The sequence below is a fragment of the Equus caballus genome, chromosome 22 (assembly GCF_041296265.1).
Source record: "Equus caballus isolate H_3958 breed thoroughbred chromosome 22, TB-T2T, whole genome shotgun sequence".
Classification (NCBI taxonomy): Eukaryota; Metazoa; Chordata; class Mammalia; order Perissodactyla; family Equidae; genus Equus; species Equus caballus.
In genome coordinates this window covers 11524978-11547196 of record NC_091705.1, presented here as the reverse complement: position 1 = coordinate 11547196, position 22219 = coordinate 11524978, and the positions used below count along the sequence as shown (strand labels likewise).

Below are 22219 nucleotides of genomic sequence, written 5' to 3'. Positions count from 1 at the left end.
ATACAAGCAGATCTGGCCTCCTTTGTTGGATCACCCATTCTGTGGAAGACATCACAAGTTATGAAGACAAGCCCAAAGTCTCAACTTCCCTCTCAAGCTCCAGCCCCATATATCCAACTGACTGTCTTCCTTACATATACCTCTAAATGCCAAAATGGTCAAAATCAATCCCATTGTCTCTACATGTCCAATGTTCCGTACATGACTTTCTATAATTCTCTCACTGGCATGCAATTCCAAGTCCGTCAGAATCAAAACTCTAGTTATTTTGATGCCTCTTTCACCACATCTGTCACACTCAATCAGCTGTCGAGCCCCAAAGATTCTCTCTTTGAGAGTCTCTGGTATCTGACTCTCCTTTCTGTTTTATCTAATTCTTCTTCTCTAATTGCCATGGCCCTCAAATTAGTAGCTTTGCCTACAGGGTCTCTCTCCTCCAATCTATCCCACATCATAGCTAATACTCTACTGCCAAAGACTTATGTGGCTCTCCACTATGGTAAGTCCAATCTTTGTTCTGTCTTGTTTTTTCACTTGTATTACACCATTCTTAATATACTCCGTCCACTTGTTAAATCAGATCACTTGCTGTTCACAAAATGAATCCAAGATTTTCCCTCGTGAAGGCACCTCTTTCATGATACTTTCCTTGGTCTACCATACATGACACATCTTCTTCTGCTTCTTTTGAACTCTTCTGCCTTTCCTACTTTATCATATTAAGAGTTTAATCATGAAGTTTTTCATAAAACATAAAAAGGATATAAGTAACATAATTTATCAAGTATACTAATAGAATAAACACCCGTTAATCCACTCAACAACCAGAAAAATCTAACACTACCAACACTGTTGAGAATCCCAAGTTCCTCCTTCTCAAAGGAAACTACTCCCCTGAATTACTTCTTGCTCTCTTTTATAATCTTACCATATGTGTATGTATAATTAAACCGTGTTTGGTTTTGCAAAATTATATTAATGGTGGCATACTGACTGCAGTCCTTTGCGAACTGCATTTTTTAACATAGTATTATGATTTATCACAGCATTATGATTTTAAAGGTCATCCATATTGATGTGTGCAGCTGTAACACATTCACTGCAACATAGTCTTCTCCTATTGATGGACATTAGAGTTGTTCCCATTTTTTGCTGTTAACAAAATCAATGCTGTAAATGTTCTTGTGTATGTCATCTGGTATACATGTATATACCTAGGACTGGAATTTATGGGTTGTGGGGTACATACATGTTCCACTTTTCATGATAATGACAAATATTTTTCCAAAATAATGATACCAATATTTTTAAAAAATCAATGTCTAAAACATATTTATTTCATATTTTATACCTAGTGATTCTAACATCTAAAGTCTTTGGTAATCTGGTTAAAGTTTCTGTGGACATACATACTGTCTCTCATGTGTGTGTTTTATTCTCCTTTCTGTGTGTTTTACTTATTTTAAGGTTTCATTTGGGATTCATATTTGAGGACTTCTTTGAGATCCGAGTTGAAAGAGTATTCCTTCAGGAAGGATTTTCATTTACTTCTGTCAAGCCCCTGGGAGCTTCTGTCAAGCTCCTGTCACACTTCATTTGGAAGTGTGATTTTTCCTATTAGCATTTTGTCCAGCATTGTTAGATTACTTGCAGTCAACAGGTTCCAGGATCTCCATTTCACAAAAATTGCCAAGAATGGAAGCCCCACATTTCCTGAACTTTAGTATGGAACTTATTGCATCTTACATTTTACTTATTGTGCATTTGCCTTTTTTCTTCTCCTAGAATGCAAGTTCCTTGTTAGCAAGGCTTTTTTGCTATCTCTGCATCTCTCACAGTAGCCAGCAAAGTACATACATGGTTTTCAAAGAATATTTGTTAATTAAAAATATGTTAAAAATTTTGAAAGTATAAAAGCCCAGGACTCAAGAATTAATGATGAATAATGCTTTGGGGGATGCCTAATTTTTTGTTCTCCTTATTTCCCAATTTGGACATGTTAGTACCAAAGGCTAAATATCACAGCATTAATAAGAATGGAAAAACACCTTTTATTTTTTAATAGATGAAACTAATACACTCTCTCATGAGTCCCTCATAAGATAGCTTCAAAGGAAAAAGATGTTAGTATTTGAAAAAGAGAAGTGTACATAAGAAATATGAAGAAAAGTCTTATAAAAATCCAAAAATGCACTGGTGAAGAGAACAGTATATTTTTAAAGTTTTCTAAATTATAAAGAAATTCGTGAAACATAATTGACAATCTCAGGTAAGAGGTTAAAACGCATAATGACGATGTACTTCTGTTCTTCCTACAAAAGCTAATGCTCATGGATTATCATAGTTTTAGCTAAGAATTTGGTCATTAAAAGAAAATATTTATTGAATATAACCTCTCCATTTGGCAGAAAATCACAAGAGGGGACTCCCTTCAACCTCAATTGTTGATGGCATTCTGCATCTGACAGTAAACCTCTGATGGCAATAACAGTATAAGAACATTCCTGTAAGGAATAAAATAAAAGAACATAAAGCAAAAAACACTTTTTTTTAACTCATAATACTACAGACCACACAGAATCTTTCAACAACTGATAATACCAACTTAACTTAGAAATTCAAAGACAAGAAAAGGGAAATTTGACTTTTACAGATAACATTTTATCAACCATTATATTTAGTAGAGAGCAGAACCAACTAAAAAATGTACTGTGACATTACTTGTTGAGAACTGGGCAGGAAGCTATAATGCCACCCTGAAGTTCACATACCACACGTGCAGCCACAGTTTGTATGAAAAAAGAAAAACTCATGAAACCAAGTTCATTCAAAAATAACCATGAATAGGAAAAGTCACATCTGAATCACTGTAAGAGGTTTTATATGTGTGTGTAATCATTTAAAAAGCACAACTAAAAAGGAAACCTGTTTATTTCTTTTCCCTACTTAACTAAGCATTCAGTCTATAATCAGATGGTTAGCATAAAGTATTATTAAGGCACTATTTTTACAGTACCCATTTTTATGGGTTTTGTATGTTACATGAACAGTGGTTTTTTAAAAAAGGCAAGAATTGTTGCCTTCCTACATTTTATGCTTCCTATATTAAGTCAAACCAAAGCTCTGGTTCTTGGCATAATGGTAATGCAAGTGGAAACAAAAACATTTCAATCTTCATAATGCCTTTCAATTTTCTCTATTCATTCTATCACATTAAAGTCTCATTTATCAAAAATAGCTTTTTAAAGAATTCTACATTTAAGATAATTTCAGAGTTTGCTTCAAATTGCCAAAAAAAATTTATTTTAATAAGTTACTGACTACCTTAGAAGAAATACATAAAAACAAATTATTTAATCATAATAGTAAAATTCATTTTTTAAAAATCCCTTATTACTGCAGAAGGTCACAGATATCAAACATGCCACTACTCAAAAAAAGGCAGTTAGGGTTATTTTAAAATTCCACACAGATGGTTACCGCTGTGGCATTTTAGAATCTTTCACTTAAGGTACTTTCATCATTAAAAAAAGTTAAATGCCAATTAAAAGAAAATCACCTAAACAGTACAACAGAAAAAGTGTCAAAGCTATGAGCGGATAATTCACAGATTAATACAAAAGGTCAAGTTATATGTGAAAAGTTCCTCAACCTCACTTATTATGAAAAGCCAAATTAAAACTGGAAAGCATTTTTTTAAATCCATGGTTTTAGATATTTTTAAAAACTTGGTAAATAACCATTGAAAAGGAATGTGGAGGGAACTTCCAGTTTCCAGTGTACCATATAGGGAACTTGGAAGTCACCACTTCATCCTAACAACAAGTAAAAAGCTGAACAAACAGAAAACTCAACAATTCTTCCTAGATCCATCAGAGAAATAAGGTCACAAGGTAAACAACTGCCCCAAAAGTTGGAGAGAGAGAGAGTTAGATACAGAGAATCACAACTTACCAGAGCATTAACCCATGAGCAGAAACCTTCGCAGGAAATAGTGCTGGGGAGGAAAACTAGACCTGTAACTGAAGAGCTGCTGGAATCTCAGTGGACTTTTGTGAGTTTTACCTCCTGGAGCTCTACCAAGTTCTCACAGTAAAGACTGGAGAAAAACTCCCCCATGCTTCCAGTAGGGGGAGAGGAAAAGGAATCATTTCTAAATACGACAGAGCATTCTGTTCTTGTTAACAGGTCTGCCCTCAGGAGAAACTATTTTACTAGAGCCTAAACTGCTGGGGTTTCACCAGAGCTTAACCTCTTTGGGAAATAGTCAATTCTAGCCAGCTCTAACCTTCCACATGAGGGAAAGGAATGGCCATGAAACACAGAGGCACTTGAGAAGTTCATAGTCCAGAGGCACAGGCTCACTAAAAAACTGAGACCCAATCATAGGACTATATAATGCTTCCCCTCCCCAACACCTCACCACCACATTACTAAGGCCTATTTACCACAGTTCCTTTTACCCAGTACATCATATCCAGCTATCAAGAAAAACTTACAAGGCATACTAAGAAGCAAAAAACCCAGTTTGAAGAGACAGAATAAGCATCAAAAACCAGATTCAGATATGACAGAAATGTTGGAATTGTCAGACAGGGAATTTAAAACAACTATGTTTAATACCCTTAGGGCTTTAACGGAAAAAGTAGACAACATCAAGAACAGATGGATAATGTAAGCAGAGAGATGGAAATTCTAAGAAAGAATGAAAAAGAAATGCTAGAGATCAAAAACATTGTAAAGGAAATGAAGAATTCTTTTGATGGGCTGATTAGTTGACTGAACATGCCTGAGAAAAGAATCTCTGAGCTTGAGGATATCTTAATAGAAACTTCTAAAACCTTCTGAAAGAGGAACGAGAAAATGACTGGAAAAAAACCAAAAAAACCTGAACAGAATATTTAAGAACTGAGGGACAACTACAAAAGGTGTAACATAAACATAATGGGAATACCAAAAGAAGAGGGAAAGGAACAGAAGAAATATTTGAAGCAATAAAGACTGAGAGTTTCTCCAAATTAATGTCCGAAATGAAACCACAGATCCAGGGAGCTCAGAGAACACTAGGCAAGATAAATGCCCAAAAAACTAGAGCCAGGCAAATCACACTCAAAGTGTAGAAAATAAAAAATAAAAAAAAAAAAATCTTGAAAGAAGCCAGAGGGAAAAAACACCTTACCCATAGAGAAGCAAAGATAAGAATTACATCTGACTTCTCCTCAGAAATCATGGAACCAAGAAGAGAGTAAAATAAAATATTTAAAATGTCAAGAGAAAAAACCACCAAACTTGAATGCCATAGCCTGCAAAATTATCTTCCAAAAGTGAAGGAGAAATAAAGACTTTGTCAGATAAACAAATATTGAACGAATTTGTTGCCAGTAGATCTGACTTGCAAGAAATGTTAAAAGAAATTCTTTTAAAGAAAGAAATTGATACAAGCCAGAAACGTGGATCTACATAAAGAAAGGAAGATCATTAGAGGGGGAATAAGTGAAGGCAAATAAGCTTTTATTTTTCTTATTCTTAACAGATCTAACAGATAATTTTTTCAAAATAATAACAGCAACATATATTTAATTTTGTGTGTGTGTATATATACATATATATGCTTACATATGCATGCAATGACATAAGGGATGAGAGGGAGGAATTAGGAATATTTTTTACTATAAGGTACTTGAACTACCCGTGAAGTGGTATAGTATTATTTGAAAGTGTACTTAGATTAGTTGTTAACATATATTTCAAACTCTATGGCAACCACCAAAATTTTTTTTTAAAAGACGTATAATTGATATGCTACAAAAGGAGAAAAAATGGCATCATACAAAAGACTCAATCAGAGTGTAGAGAAATATGCATTCACGTATGGTAAAATAATATAGACAAAAATTAAAGACAACTTGAATCTCTCTCAGTAGGGGAATGAATAAATTATGGAACCATGGAATACCAGCTATAAATCTATATAGACTGACGTATTAGGAGAACCAAGATACATTAAGTGAAAAGTATGTTGCAAAACAATATATTAGAAATCTTCTTCTATATAATTGTTTAAAATGGTGAGTGATAAAGACATAGATGGAATGAGACTATAAAGACACCAATCAAATTGTCAGCAATGGTTCTTTCTGGAAAGAGAAATGGGACTTGTAGTAAACGGAAAGGGGATATTTGTTTTGATGATTATATAAAATTTTTTGATGTATACACTGCAATGAGAATCTCTAGATATATTATGTACGGAAATCTTTTTCTAAAGAAAAAACAAAGGAAGCAAGAAAGGAAAAATATGGTGATGTCTTTCCACAAAACCAAAGAAGTGGTTGATAGCTTACCTCAGTCACCACCAGAAAGGATTTCAACCAAATCATTTCAAATAGGAACCTGAGATCCACCATTTACAGTTCTAATTTATAGTTTCAATTAAAAATTAATTTGATTTATAACTGTACTTTCACACAAATAGTTCAGATTAGCCTGTGAACTAAACCAAGATCAAATAGAATTCTGGAGCTAGAAGGGACTTCAGGGATCATCCAGATCTGCCCCCTCATTTTACACAGGAGGAAACTGAGAACAAGGAGACTGGTCCTAAAACAGACAACCAAGTTTACCACCAGTGCACTAACAGAGGAAAGACCCCAACTTCCTCGCTCTTAGTCCCGGCCAATTAGTCTTAGTCCAGTTTCTTTCATTCTAACTACTTTGTAAATATCATCTGTGGTTCCTGAAATTTTTCATTTTCTAATCCCATTTCCACATCACCTGATTAAAAAGAACTTCAAATTTACAGGTTGAGTTCAGTACAGATTCATAGAACTTAGCATAGTGAAGAAACTTAGAACTGTCTCTTGTCTAACATTCTCATTTTGTCTGTTTGTTTGCTAGTTAAGTACAACAGCTTAAGTAACTTGCTACATCCAGTGAGTCAGACACAGAGTTGAGAGCAGAACCCAGCTGTCCTAATGCCCAGGATATTGTTTTTCTAGATGATAAATAAATGACAAGTAATAGGATATACTGGAGTATATGAGGAAGCCATTTGGTGTAAAACCAATTTGACTGAACTTGTTTTTCCAAAAGGGGCTGACATGGTCATTGAGCATGCATTGTATATCTGCTTTAAGTATTTACTATGTCCCAAAGAACAATGCCCTTAAAGAAAAGGATGTAACTCCCCCCACATCAGCATTTCCTTAAGGATAAGCATCTCTCCCTAAACTAAGGATTGATTGCTGATCTGCTACACTCACCTTATGACCACCCACCTTGCGACTACAGACCTGCTGTGTTCACCGAACTGCTGTGCTGGCAAAGCAATCTCATGACTACGGTAAAGGGACATTCCAACCATATATGATACATGCTCTTTGATGGTATATAACTACTCTGTACACCCCTACTTCTTTGGAGTGCTCCATTCCTTTGTGAAAGGACTCTCCCAGGCTATATGGTCCTCAGGGTCTGAGCCCCTTCCAAGTATGTCCTTCCTTGGATACTCTCTCTTAGCTCTAGAGTACCACATAGAGTTTCCTCATATCTTAAAGTTACTTTTCCATTGTAGTTAACAATTCCCTATATTAAACCACCCCTGATTAACCTAATGTATGGTTTCTATTTCTTGATTGGATCCAGAGGGCTACAGCCTCCTAGTCTCAAAATCTACCAATATTTCCATTTTCTCCACTGATGCCTCCCTCAAAATCACTATTTCCTTTCCATGGCCTGGACCATTCCCAGCCCCTAATGTCTCTCTTCTATAGAGATGGTCTTGGACAAGCCTAGATCTACTCTATAAACTTTCCCCCAAAACATTAATTTATCTGTCAATTTAAGAACATGTAAGGGTTCTTTCCTTTCTATCAGATCAAATATGAACTCTTACACTGAGATTCTAAGACCTTCTGTGACCTGGCCTCACTTGGCCAATCGAGCCCCAATGCACATCAGGAATACTTCCCTCCAGGTAAGAGTCATGCATGTGTCTAGCCCTTGCCATGCCTAATTCCACTGTCATGTCTGTGTTCATGCTCTTTCTTCTCCTCCTTTCCCCACTTATCCCAGAGCCTTCCGGGGCCAGTTCTAAGAGCCTGTCGTCCATGAGTCCTTTTAGTGGTGATTTCTTCCTACATTTTTGTCTGTGTCGTCCTCACCACATAATTAGCACCTCATTATATCCAGTATAATTCTCTAACTGGAGTTATGCCCCCAGATTAATCCTGTGATACTCTTTCTCTAATTTGTGTGTTCATGGCTTATTAACCTAACTTATTTTTACCTATGCTTTATATTTCTCATACAACTTCACAAATCTTTTCCATAGCAATAAGCTCAATGTTAAATGATGGGAAAACCAGACTAAGGCAAATAGTTTTAACCCAAAGTAATAGTCATGTATAGGACCACTATCAGACTATACAAAACCTTTCTACAGATTAGAAAAGGCATCCTTTCCTCCAAACAGATGCAGCCTCACATCAGGTTACATGGCTTGGCAAATGGAGCCCAGGTAGGATATCAACTCAACCCCATACAAGTGTATATAGCAGCACTGGATTCGTGAATACAACACTGACTTTAAAAAAAAGAGTCAAACTGTATTACAAAAAACTTTCAAAGGAGGTAGTCCCTTGAATTTTGTTTTAGTACAATTTTATTCTACTGCATGTCACTCCAGTCCTAGACAATGTCTCACAGCTTGGGCATTAGATTAGTTATATGGCAAATTTCATGCTGTTGTAGGTATTTTGATGGAATTTCTTTTCATGACCAATATTAATTGAGAGTCTAAGTCCATCCTAGACCCTGGAACCCAGGTGTAGTGATACAAATGTGGTACCTGACTCATGGAGCTTACAGTTCACTGAAATGATCTATATTTAGAAGGAAATAATTTTCTTTATGTTATACTTACTGATAAACTTGTTTTGCATAGTCTCCAACAGAGCTTGGTGAGCATCTTCAGCTTGTAAAGCATGTGAACATTCTCTAGCCAATATAGTGCGCACAAGATGCTCTCCACATCCTAGAAATCCAAGGAAACCAAGAACGGATTAGGAAAAGCAGTACTAAACATCCTTCTTGTCTTACTAGCATTAAAATACCCTTACACACCACTTAAGAAGTAGGTGTGCTGGAGAATAATTCAGTGATGGATGAAATGATTTCTATGAGCAATCTAGTAATTTTAGTAGTAAGATTTGGCAGAAACTAAAGAAACGTGACTGTCTAATCTCAAAAGGAAACAGAAAAATAAAATAAAACCCCTTTTTCACAGGAATTATTTACAAAATACAGTAATTTAGATTCTCTACCTAGGAACCTCCTAGAGTTCTGTCTCATTTCCATTGTTAGGTAACTACAAAAAATTCTGTTTTATAACTATTTGTTCATATTCAGTTGGCCTTAGTCCCCCATTTTCCCTCTGGCACCCCACACACCTGAGAGCATAGGAGAAATATAGGCAGCCAAGGGCAACCTGAATCTCCCCTACATACTTTTCATTGCAATGCCTACCATACATCAACAGCTGTAAAGTGGACTTGATAAAATAGCACCTTTCTCACCTCTTACAGTAATTTACATAGCTTTCAGGAGTCAAAATTCTCTGTAGCTCTGAAGAAAGAGTGCATTTTCAACCCCCTGAGGTGAACTTGGAACATCAGACACACTAAGAAAGGGTAGGCACAGTGACAGTGGGAGGCACTGCCTAGAATTCCACTACAGTTTCTACCTGTTAAAAGTAGAAACTGCCTGCAAAAGTAGAAGTGAAAGAAATTTCATTTATAAGCTAAGTTCAAATAAAAGATTTCTGAAGGAAGAGCCTGATTTTTTCTTAGAAATACAAAATATAAAAAAGCTACTTTGACAAACATTAGAGGGGTTAAGTCTACTTTTAAAATACTAAACGCCAGTTGAAATGCTTTTTATATATAAAACCATTTTAATTAATTAAAATGTCAGTGTCCTCTTACCCAAATGAGAACAGAAGACCTTTACAAGGTATCTTTTATATAAAAACATTTTTCCATTAAAAATGATTCCTCCTCCAATTGAAATTCTGCTTCCTGTCTCTTAAACAAAAAGAGATTCTTGCCAAAGGTATTGCTAGTTTATTAGAAAATGAAGTCCTCTGTTATTTCACATAACAGGTAAAGGGTATCAAATAATCTAAGCATCTACTGAGACTAAAGGAGAAGTATCACTCAGCTCTACAGTCAAAAAAATCACGGCAGGGGCTGGCCCGGTGGCACAGCGGTTAAGTTCCCATGTTCTGCTTCAGTGGCCCAGGGTTTGCTGGTTCCGATCCTGGGTGCGGACATGGCACCACTCTGCAAGCCATGCTGTGGCAGGCATCTCAAATATAAAGTGGAGGAAGATGGGCACAGATGTTAGCTCAGGGCCACTCTTCCTCAGCAAAAAGAGGAGGATTGGCAGCAGATGTTAGCTTAGGGCTAATCTTTCAAAAAAAAAAAAAAATCATGGCAAAAGAAAGAGCATCTACAGGATCCACTCAGATTCCCTAACAGGACCAGGGACAAAGAAACATTTTTTTCATGTCATTAATCTGCACACAGATATGTGCATGCTCACACACACACTATACTGGTAAACGGAGAGGGAAAGTTCTTAGTAATCAAAAAGAGTGCCAAAAATGTGGGCTAAGATTATCAAATGAAACAACCTCTTTTAAATAATGCCTAAAAATTCTTAAATTCATGAAACCTAACCCAACACAAACTGATATGATACACAGTTCTCTGTTTGGCTAGTATGTATTACGACAGACATTAGGTACTAACAACAAATCTCCCTAAAAAATATTATCTGTAATTGTTAAATGATGTTGGTGCCTTTCATTTCGGAAATTTTCTCTTCATATGTAGACCTTGCCTTCCCTCTCCTCTTTCCTGCCCTTCCTCTGCCCACCCTCTATATATACATGCACACACGCATATTCACATCTGTGTATATTATGTATACACATACAAAAAAATATACACTCTTTGCCAAAAATACAATCCATTCAAAGAGTTTCAAACTTTTTTTTAAATCACCTGATGTTCTGCCAGAAATAACTTCCCTTTATTTTTTTGGTAAAGTATAAATGTAAACATTCTCCAAGATCTAAATATCTCTTTGTGAGTATCTACACTTAGAGGAAGATCTAGACATATAATTTAATATGTAACTTCATGGGCAGGATTACAGTGATCACTATTTTGTTAAATTTTTGCAACATTATTTTTATGATCAGAAAAAAACAACAATAAAGCTAACAGAAAAGAAACCAATTTTGACACTTATTATGTAAAGACACTGCTAAGTTCATGAAACTCCATAAATTTTAATTCCCTTTGTGTACATATTTGATGTCGAATAGTGAAATGTTATACTTTAGAACAATAATAATTGTTAGGAAATTGGCATATTATAAGCTAAATGAGTGTTCAGAAGGTTATGTACACATGCCTCAAGTCAAACAGCTAAACCACATGAAGTTAACATTACATAAAAAATACACAATATGTGTCAGAGACTTTTTCTTCTGTTGTTATACAAGAATATACAGAGTTTTCCAATGATTGATTTTTACAAGGAACTTTTAAAATTATGACTTCTATTCTGACATATATCATTCTGCCATATATCACCTCTAACATAAAAGCCTCGACACCAAAGACTTTGCAGGTTCCAATCAAAAGAAAGTTTGACTTCAGTGGTTTTACCCACAAAATTCCAAAGTTTCTTAGAATATACTGCCATATAGCTGAAGTGTGATTCAAAGGCAAACAGTTCCATTTTTTATTCGCAGATATTAGAAATAAGTCTTTCATTACATCCTCCATTTGTCCTTACTCATGAAAGGAAGAGTGTATTTATATTCTCAGATCTTAGCAGAAAACATGACTGTATACAGAATGACGACCTAACAACATCCCTTGAGGAAAAGTGATAAATAAGTTTCAAAAGAACTTTAAAAAGTACACATTTATTTACCATCAATAAGAATGACAACTGAATGGATTGAAACACATAAGTGAATTCATAACTTATGTTTTAAAAAGCATCTGTCACCTTTTGAAGATGCTATAGAACCATTTCACTACTGTGAAAACTGATAAATTAAAGAAAACAACTAAGCATTTCTCCGTCCTTCCTATAGAAATTGTACAGAAGGTAACCAAATAGTTTGTGAAAGAAAATTTTCTCCATTGAAGTATCCCAGCTAATAAAATGAAGAAGAAATTAATAGAACTAGAATATAACAATTTGTAACCTATAACGTAATAATTGATACAGGCAAATCATCAATGGCTGCTAATATCACAAAAAGATTCAACCAGATATTCTGTCTCTCTTGATAAAATTACACCTTTGTAGTCTTGCTCCACACCAAAAAAAATTACACCTGCATCTGATCAAGCCTCTAAATTCAACTATCAATTTCTAGAAATAAAGAGTATCTGCAAAAATACTACAGTTAACATCATACTTAATGGTGAAAAACTGAATTGTTTCTCCCTAAGATCAGGAACATGACAATGATGTCTGCTTTTATTACTTCTATTCAATAATATACTGGCAGTTCAAGCCATTACAATAAGGCAAGAAAAAGAAATAAAATGCAGAAAGATCAGAAAAAAAGAAACAAAACTACCTCTAATTGCAGATGATATCATTGTTTACGTAGAAAATCCCAATAGAATCTATAAAACAACTACCAGAAGTATCTCTCCAGATTCTTCCTATCTGGTTAGTACTCTAGGGCAAAGGTTGGCAGCAGATAAGTGCTGGTACTTAACAGTCCCCTAAATGTGGACTTAATATTCATTTCTTCCCCCATTCATTGACTCACCAGATTGCTACTGAGCACCTACTTAGTGCTAGGCCCAGAGGACAGAGTAGTTGGCAGGCATGGTGCTGTATATTGTCAGATCTCCCCAAAAGTGCTGTGGACCTCTCCCTGCCTACTGAGTACACAGTCAACTGTCACTGTGACCAGCCCAGATGCCAGTGCTCTGACTGTGTATCCTATAGACCAACCTTAGGGATTCAGATGAGAACCGTGGAGTCAGCAGCAAATCTAGATATTCTCACAGCCTGCTGAGAGCCAGTCTCTATGACCAGCTCATCTCCTGTTGATCCCAACCCTTAGCTCAGTCTCAGCTCACTCTTTCCCAGTGTGCTTCCTGTTGCTGAGACTCCAGTATGCCCCACACCCAAAGACTTCAGAAGTATATTACACTTCTTCTCTTATGGGGATCCTTAACCTTTCACAACCCACAATGAAGATAAATTCACAATAAAAAATTACAAACCATACACACACACACACACACTTTTAAAATGGAATGAGTAGGCACAAAAAACACGATTATCAAACCAAGAAGTGATAATAGAACAGAGTTTGATGAACGTTTTCAGTAAAAAAAGATAAAGTAAATATTTTTGGTTTTGCAGGCTATATTTGACTCTGTCAGATATTCTTCTTCTTTTATTTTTGCAACAATCCTTTAAAAATTTAAAAAATAATTCTTAGCTCATTAGCTATACAAACAGAAGTCATGGGCCAGATGTGGCCCACAGCTCAGTATTTGACTAGCCCTGTAATAGAATAATCTGTAGTACACAGATGAAAAATGAAGAGAGATCATAATTTTTAAAAACAGGGCAGTATGCAAGCAGTGGCTGGGGTGAGGTATGCAGATTTTTCAAGGAACCAAATAAAACTCTTCAAATGAAAAAAATGTTTAAAACTCAAGACAAGAGAAAGAACTAGAACATATATCCAGAGAAAACAACTAAAAAGCAGCCTAGAACAATAAAGAGAAGGAAAATAAGGATTAAGAAACCTGGAGTGTAAAATGAGAGTATGTAACTTATTAACAGGCATTTTGGAAGAGAGAAGAGAAAGAATGGGAGACAGGGCACTAATATTTGAGAAGACAATGAATAAGAGTTTCCAGAATTTAAGTTATAAGGAAATCTTTAAACCAAAGATACATAACAAGTTCCAAAGAAGATGAATAAAAACAACTGTCCTTATGTATACCATAGTGAAGCTCTGGGCCTAAGGTAAAAAGAAAAATATTAAAAACTAACCATAATAGAAAAGGAGGATCGATAGAAGTGACATCAGCATCATGGCAGAGTAAGTTGTCCCGCTAATCTCTCCCCTCCAACATACAATGAAAAGGACATTCACACTCCAACAGAGGACATCCAAACACAACACAAAAAAATGTCAGAGAGACCCACACAGGCATACGAGGGAGGGCAGTGGAACAGGGTAAGAGAAAACTTCACTCCCTCTCCTAAAGACTGCAATCTAGGACCACGGGAAGGAATGGGGGAGGGGACACTTGGTGGTGGGAACATCAAGGATTCCCCAGGGCCCTTGCAGCCTAGAGGGAAGCCCTCTACTGGGGGGAAGCTTTCATGGGCGGGGGGGGTGACCTCATCAAGCCAACACCCCAGGAGAGCAGATGGTAAGAGCAGAGGGAGAAAACCCCAAGAGCATAGAGGAGAAAGCGCCCCTCCTCCTTCCCACTCAGCACAGACTCCAGCACCAGGGATCACGGCAGAATGCAGGGGTCACAGCATACAAGGCTCTTAACCCCCACCCAGTGGCAACAGGCAGTAACTGCAACATAACACCACCAGGATGTGAAAAAACAGAGACGAGCCATCTAGCAATATTAAACATTATATTAGATCTCCAAACCAGAGAGAAAATCACAAGTACCCATAAATCAGTCCTGAGGACACAGAAATATGTAATCTAAATGACAAAGAATTCAAAGTAGCTATCATCAAAAAACTCAACAAATTAAAAGAGAATGTAGAGAAACAATTCAATGAGTTCAGGAGCTACTTCACAAAAGAGACTGAAACTATAAAGAAGTATCAATGAGAAATATTAGAGATGAAAGACACAATGCAAGAAATAAAACAAAATATGGATTCCCTGAATGCTTGAGCAGACATCATAGAGTAGCGTATCAGCATAATCAAAGATAGACATGTTGAAATGTCCCAGATAGAGGAGAGAGAACAAAGACTAAAAAGAAACAAAGAAAGTCTCCAAGAAATAGCCGATTCAATTAGGAAATGCAACATAAGAATTATAGGTATGTAAGAAGGAGAAGAGAAGAATGGAGCACAAAGCTTGTTCAAAGAAATAATAGCAGAGAACTTCCAAACGCAGGCAAGAAGATGGAAATCCATGTGGAAGACGATACCAGATCTCCTAAATACGTCAATGTAAAAAGACCTATTGCAAGGCATATAGTAGTAAAACTGGCAAAAGTAAATGACAAAGAAAGAATACTAAGGGCAGCAAGGAAGAAGAAAATAACCTACAAAGGAAGCCCCATCAGACTTTCAGTGGATTTCTCTGCAGAAACCTTACAGGCTAGGAGAGACTGGAATGACATATTCAAATCATTGAAGGACAAAAACTTTCAGCCAAGAATACTCTATCCAGTAAAAATATCCTTCAGATATGATGGAGAAACAAAAACTTTCCCAGACAAACATAAGCTAAGGTAGTTCGTAGCCATGAGACCCCCTACAAGAAATCCTCAAGAAGGCACTCATACCTGAAGAAAAAAAAAAGGAGAAAGGGGTTACAAAGCATGGAGTAAGGAGATAAATAGGTAGACAGAATCAGAACAGGATAGCAAATACTCAAGTATAGCATTGAAGACAAAGGGAAGGAAAACACCAAAAACAAAGATAATCTTGTCATTTTAACCAGAAGCTCAGAATACAAGATGGAATAAGATGTGCGGAAAAACAACTTAGGAGGGGAAGAGGAAAGACACTGAATGGGTTTAGTCTAAGGAAATAAGAGGCCATCAAAAAATTAACTATCTTATCCACGAGATTTTGAGTGCAAACCTCATGGTAACCACTAAACAAAAAAGCAGAACAGAAACACAAATAATAAATAAGGAGAAAACAAAGAAACACAACATAAAAAACTACATAACTTGACTGGTAGACCAAAATACACAGGACGAGAAACAAAGGAAATGCAGGAGAACCAGAAAACGAGTGATAAAATGGCAGCATTAAGCCCTCATATATCAATAATCACTTTAAACGTAAATGGACTGAATTCTCCAATAAAAAGACACAGAGTGGCAAGATGGATTAAAGAACAAGACCCAACATTATGTTGCCTCCAGGAAACAAATCTCAGCTCCACTCACAAACACAGGCTCAGAGTGAAGGGACGGAAGATGATACTCCAAGCTAATGGCAAACAAAAGAAAGCAGGAGTCACAATATTTATATCAGACAAAGTAGACTTCAAGACAAGTAAAGGCAGACAAAGAGGGACAGTATATAATGATCAAAGGGACATTCCATCAAGAAGAAATAACACTTACAAATATCTATGCACCCAACACAGGAGCACCAAAGTTCATAAAGCAACTATTAACAAACCTAAAAGAAGATATTAATAATAACACAATAATAGTAAGGGATCTCAACACTCCACTCACATCAATGGATAGATTATCCAGAGAGAAAATCAAGAAGGAAACAGTGGAATTAGATGAAAAGCTAGACCAGGTGGACTTAATAGATATATATAGAACACTCGATCCCAAAACAGCAGATTACACATTCTTCTCAAGTGTGCACAGAACATTCTCAAGGATAGACTACATGATGGGAAACAAGGCAAGCCTCAATAAACTTAAGAAGATTGAAATAAAAACAAGCATCTTTTCCAATCACAATGTTATAAAGCTAGAAATTAATTACAGGGAAAAAGCTAAGAAAGGGACAAAGATGTGGAGACAAAACAACATGCTATTGAACAAGCAATGGATCATTGAAGAAATTAAAGGATAGATCAAAAAATATCTGGAGACAAGTGAAAATGAAAACATACCATACAAACTCATATGGGATGCAGCAAAAGCCATATTAAGAGGGAAATTCATCGCAGTACAGACTCACCTCAACAAACAAGAAAATTCCCAAATAAGCAATCTCAAACTATACCTAACGGAATTAGAAAAAGAAAAACAAACAAAGCCCAAAGTCAGCAGAAGGATAGAAATAATAAAAATCAGAGCAGAAATAAATGCTATTTAAACAAAAAAGGCAGTAGAAAGGATCAATGAAACAGCTAGTTCTTTGAGAGGAAAAATTTGGCAAACCTCTAGCCAGACTGACAAAGAAAAAAAGAGAAAGCTCAGATAAATAAAATTAGAAATGAAAGAGGAGAAATAGCAATGGATACCACAGTAATGCAACGGATTATAAGAGAATACTACAGAAAACTATATGCCAACAAAATGGACAATCTAGAGGAAATTGATAAATTCTTAGACTCTTACAACCTCCCAAAGCTGAATCAAGAAGAAATAGAGAATGTGAACACACCAATCACAAGTAAAGAGACTGAAACAATAATCAAAAGCATCCCAAAGAATAAAAGCCCAGGACCAAATGGCTTTCCTGGGGAATTCTAGCAAATTTTCAGAGAGGATTTAATTCCTATCCTTCTCAAGCTATTCCAAAAATTTAGGGAAGATGGAATACTTCCTAACACATTCTACAAGGCCAACATCACTCTGACACCAAAGCCTTACAAAGACAACACAAAAAAAGGAAAACTACAGACCAATATCGCTGATGAACATAGATGCAAAAATCCTCAAAAACAACCTGACAACCTGAATACAGCAATACAGCAAAAAGATCATACATCATGATCAAGCAGGATTTATTCCAGGGACAGAGGGATGGTTCAACATCTGCAAATCAATCAACGTGATACACCACGTTAACAAAACGAGGAATAAAAACCACATGATCATCTCAATAAATGCAGAGAAAGCACCTGACAAGATCCAACACACATTTATGATAAAAACTGTTAACAAAATGGGAATAGAAGGAAATTACCTCTACATAGTAAAGGCCATATATGACAAACCCACAGCCAACATCATACTCAATGGGGAAAAACTGAACACCATCCCTCTGAGAACAGGAACAAGACAAGGATGCCCACTATCACCACTCTTATTCAACATAGTACTGGAGGTTTTGGCCAGAGCAATTAGGAAGAGAAAGGAATAAAAGGAATCCAAATAGGGAGTGAAGAAGTGAAACTCTCACTGTTTGCAAACAACATGATCTTACATATACAAAACTCTAAAGAATCCATCGGAAAACTATTGGAAATAATTAATAACTACAGTGAAGTTGCAGGGTACAAAATCAACTTACAAAAATCAATTGCATTTCTGTACTCTAATGACAAACTTACAGAAAGAGAACTCAAGAATACAATTCCATTTACAATCACAAAAAGAAAAAGAATAAAGTACCTAGGAATAAATTTAACTAAGGAGGTGAAGGACTTATACAATGAAAACTGTAAGACATTATTGAAAGAAATAATGACATAAAGAGATGGAAAGAGAGTCCATGCACATGGATTGGAAGAATGAACATAGTTAAAATGTCCATACTACCCAAAGCAATCTACAGATTCAATGCAATCCCAATCAGAATCCCAATGACACTCTTCATGGAAATAGAGCAAAGAATCCTAAAATTCATATGGGAAACCAAAGACCCCCAATTGCTAAAGGAATACTGAGAAAAAAGAACAAAGCTGGAGGCATCACAATCCCTGACTTCAAAATGTACTACAAAGCCATAGAGATCAAAACCGCATGGTACTGGTACAAAAACGGGTACACAGATCAATGGAACAGAACTGAAAGCCCAGAAATAAAACCGCACATATATGGACAGCTAATCTTCGACAAAGGTGCCAAGAACATACAATGGAGAAAAGACAGTCTCTTCAATAAATGGTGTTGAGAAAACTGGACAGCCACATGCAAAAGAATGAAAGTAGACCATTATCTCACAAAATAAACTCAAAATGGATCAAAGACTTGAAGATAAGTCCTGAAACCATAAAACTCCTGGAAGATAATATAGGTAGTATACACTCTTTGACATCAAACTTAAAAGGATCTTTTCAAATACCAGGTCTTCTCAGACAAGGGAAACAAAAGAAAAACTAAACAAGTGGGAGTTCATCAGACTAAAGAGTTTCTGCAAGGCAAAAGAAACTAGGATCAAAACAAAGAGACAACTCACCAATTGGGAGAAAATATTTGCAAATCATATATTTGATAAGGGGTTAATCTCCATAACATATAAGGAGCTCACAACTGAACAAAAAAAACAGCCCGATCAAAGAATGGGCAGAGGATATGAACAGGCATTTTTCCAAAGAAGATAAACAGATGGCCAATAAACACACAAAAAGATGTTCAACATCACTAATCACCAGGGAAATGAAAATCAAAACTACACTAAAATACCACCTTTTGCCTGTTAAATTGGCTATAATCACTAAGACTAAAAATAACAAATGTTGGAGAGGGTGTGGAGAAAAGGGAACCCTCATACACTGCTGGTGGGAACGCAAACTGGTGCAGCCAGTATGGAAAACAGTATGGAGATTCCTCAGAAAACTAAAAATAGAAATACCATATGACCCAGCTATCCCACTACTGTGTATCTACCCAAACAACTTGAAATCAACAATCCAAAGTAACATATGTACCCCTATGTTCATTGCAGCACTAGTCACAATAACCAAGACATGGAAACAAACTGAGTGCCCACTGACTGATGATTGGATAAAGAAGATGTGGTGTATATATATACAATGGAATACTACTCAGCCATAAAAAAAAGAAAAAAATCATCCTATTTGCAACAACATGGAAGGACCTTAGAGGGAATTATGCTAAGTGAAATAAGCCAGACTGAGAAAGACAAACACCAAATGATTTCACTCATATGTGGAATATAAACAAACACATGGACAAAGGAAACAATTCAGTGGTTACCAGGGGAAGAGGTGTGGAGGGTGTGCACAGGGGGTGAAGGGGAGCACCTATGTGGTGACAGACAGGAAATAATGTTCAACTGAAATTTCACAATGATGTAAACTATTATGAACTCAGATTAAAAAATATATTAACCATGGTTAAAAAAAGAAAAGAAAAGGAGGATCATCTACAAGGAAATTTAAAAACTTATCTTATAAATTACATATTCCTGAGCAACTAAAGAGGCTAGAAGACTAATATCTTAAAGATGCAAACGCAATAAACAAACAGAAAAAAACTTGTCAACATAGAATCAGTTAAACTACCATTCTAGAGTGAGGGTGAATATAAATAGTTTCAGACATACAAAGACAAACTCATTCCCTTGAGATTTTAGCTCCCAGCTTACTTCTACTCTGCCCAACACTACTCCGTGTCATAATTCTTGCTGATTTTAATATTTACCTAGATGACTTCCCAATTCGCTGGCTTTTAGATTCTCTGATATCCTCTTTTCAAATATCCACACTACCTCATAAATTCACTTCCATGACTATGTCATTATTAATAACATTAACTCCTCCATAGTCTCAATTGCAATCATCCCAACCATCTTATCTTTCCAGCTCAGCTACTGAACACTCAGATTCCAATGTTCCCTCCACTTCACCAAAAACCTGTCATCCATTAATTCTGCTGCTTTTTAACTATCCCTCATTCCCGTTAGGTCCTCCCTTCCTTCCTCATCCAACTAGAATTCCATGCTTCATCAACTTATATCCATTCTCTTACTCCTGAAAGCCTCCATGTTTCCCTCATTTCATTGAACTTGTCTGGTAAAAGCCCACCCTGAAGTTTCAGTCTGATTAACTACTCAAGGCTGCAAAAACAAACAACGCCCAAATCTCAGTGGCTTAACACAACAAAAATATAACTCTCATTAATGTTATAGGTTACACATGGGTCACCAGGAAATGTGCTCTATATAGTCACTCAGGAATAAATCTAGGCTGATGGAGGCTCCATCATCTGTAACTGCAACTCCTGGATCATATCCCCTCCATAAGGGTGAAAGCACTACCCAGGGCCATTTTACAGCTTTAGCCTGGAAGTCACACACATCATTTCCACTCCAGTCCATTGGCCAGAAATAGCCACACAGTCTCAGGCAACTGCAATGGGACTGTGAAATATGGAGGAGAATATAGATATTCATGGAGTACTATAGTAAAGGTCTCTGCCACATTTGACTAAACTTAACTTTCCATGCCTGCACCTGCACAGCTAAATGAGGTACAGCAGCCATCTTGTGATCGTAGGGTGACATGCATGAGCAGGAAGGCCTACTCACTGGGGAATATAGGAAAGAAAGGACAGACTCAGGTAGCAGATGGCATTGCTGAGTAGCCCGACCAGCTCGTCTCCTCCCAGCCTTCTTGTTACATGAGATTTAAACAAAACTAAACTAAAACTATCTGTTTAAGCGACTTTGAGTTCTCTTTTTTAAGCCTGAACACGTTCTTCTTTTTTTCTCTCAGTAAAACATATATCACATAAAATTTATCATTTAACCATTTTTTTAAGTGTACAATTCAATGGCATTTAGTACATTCACACTGTTGTACAACCATCACCATCATCTATCTCCAGAACTTTTTCATCTTCCTAAACTGTAACTCTATACCCATTCAACAACAACTCCCCAATTCGCCTCTCCCCAAAACCCTGGAAACCGTCATTCTACTTTCCATCTCTATGAATTTGACTACTCCAGGCACTTCATATAAGTGGAATTATACACTTTTGTCCTTTTGTGACTGACTGAATTTCACTTAACATAATGTCCTCAAGGCTCATCCATATTGCAGCATGTGTCAGTATTTCCTTCCTTTTTAAGGCCAAATAATATCTCATTGTACATATATACCACATTTTGTTTATCCATTCATCTGTCAATGGACATTTGGGGCCAAATGCATTCTTAATCTATATAAACAGTCATTTGCTGGTGAAAGAAAATGGCTCAAAAAACTTTACAGTGAAAGAAGACAATGCCTAGCTACCACTTTCTCCAACTCAAACATACAAATTTGCATTGAATCAAATATAATTTCTGGGGTTGACCCGGTGGCGTAGTGGTTAAGTTCGAGCACTCCACTTTAGTGGCCCGGGGTTTGTGGGTTTAGATCCTAGGTGCAGACGTATCACCACTCATCAAGCCACACTGTGGCAGCATCCCATATAAAATAGAGGAAGACTGGCACAGGTGTTAGCTCAGAGACATCTTCCACAAGCAAAAAGAGGAAGATTGGTTGGCG

General features: G+C 36.4%; 1 protein-coding gene across 12 annotated transcripts in view; it reads right to left on the bottom strand.

Moving 5' to 3' along the window:
- The window catches only part of TASP1 (taspase 1), a 244078-nt gene that overhangs the window by 88176 nt on the left and 133683 nt on the right, over positions 1-22219 (bottom strand). For all 12 annotated transcript variants that reach the window (XR_011430799.1, XR_289232.4, XM_001492241.6 and 9 more), the window contains one exon: positions 8924-9034. Coding sequence is in view for 10 of the 12 variants with exons in the window: in XM_001492241.6 (XP_001492291.1) it covers positions 8924-9034 (111 nt within the window). In the remaining 2 variants the exon portion in view is untranslated. The remainder of the gene's footprint in view (positions 1-8923; positions 9035-22219) is intronic.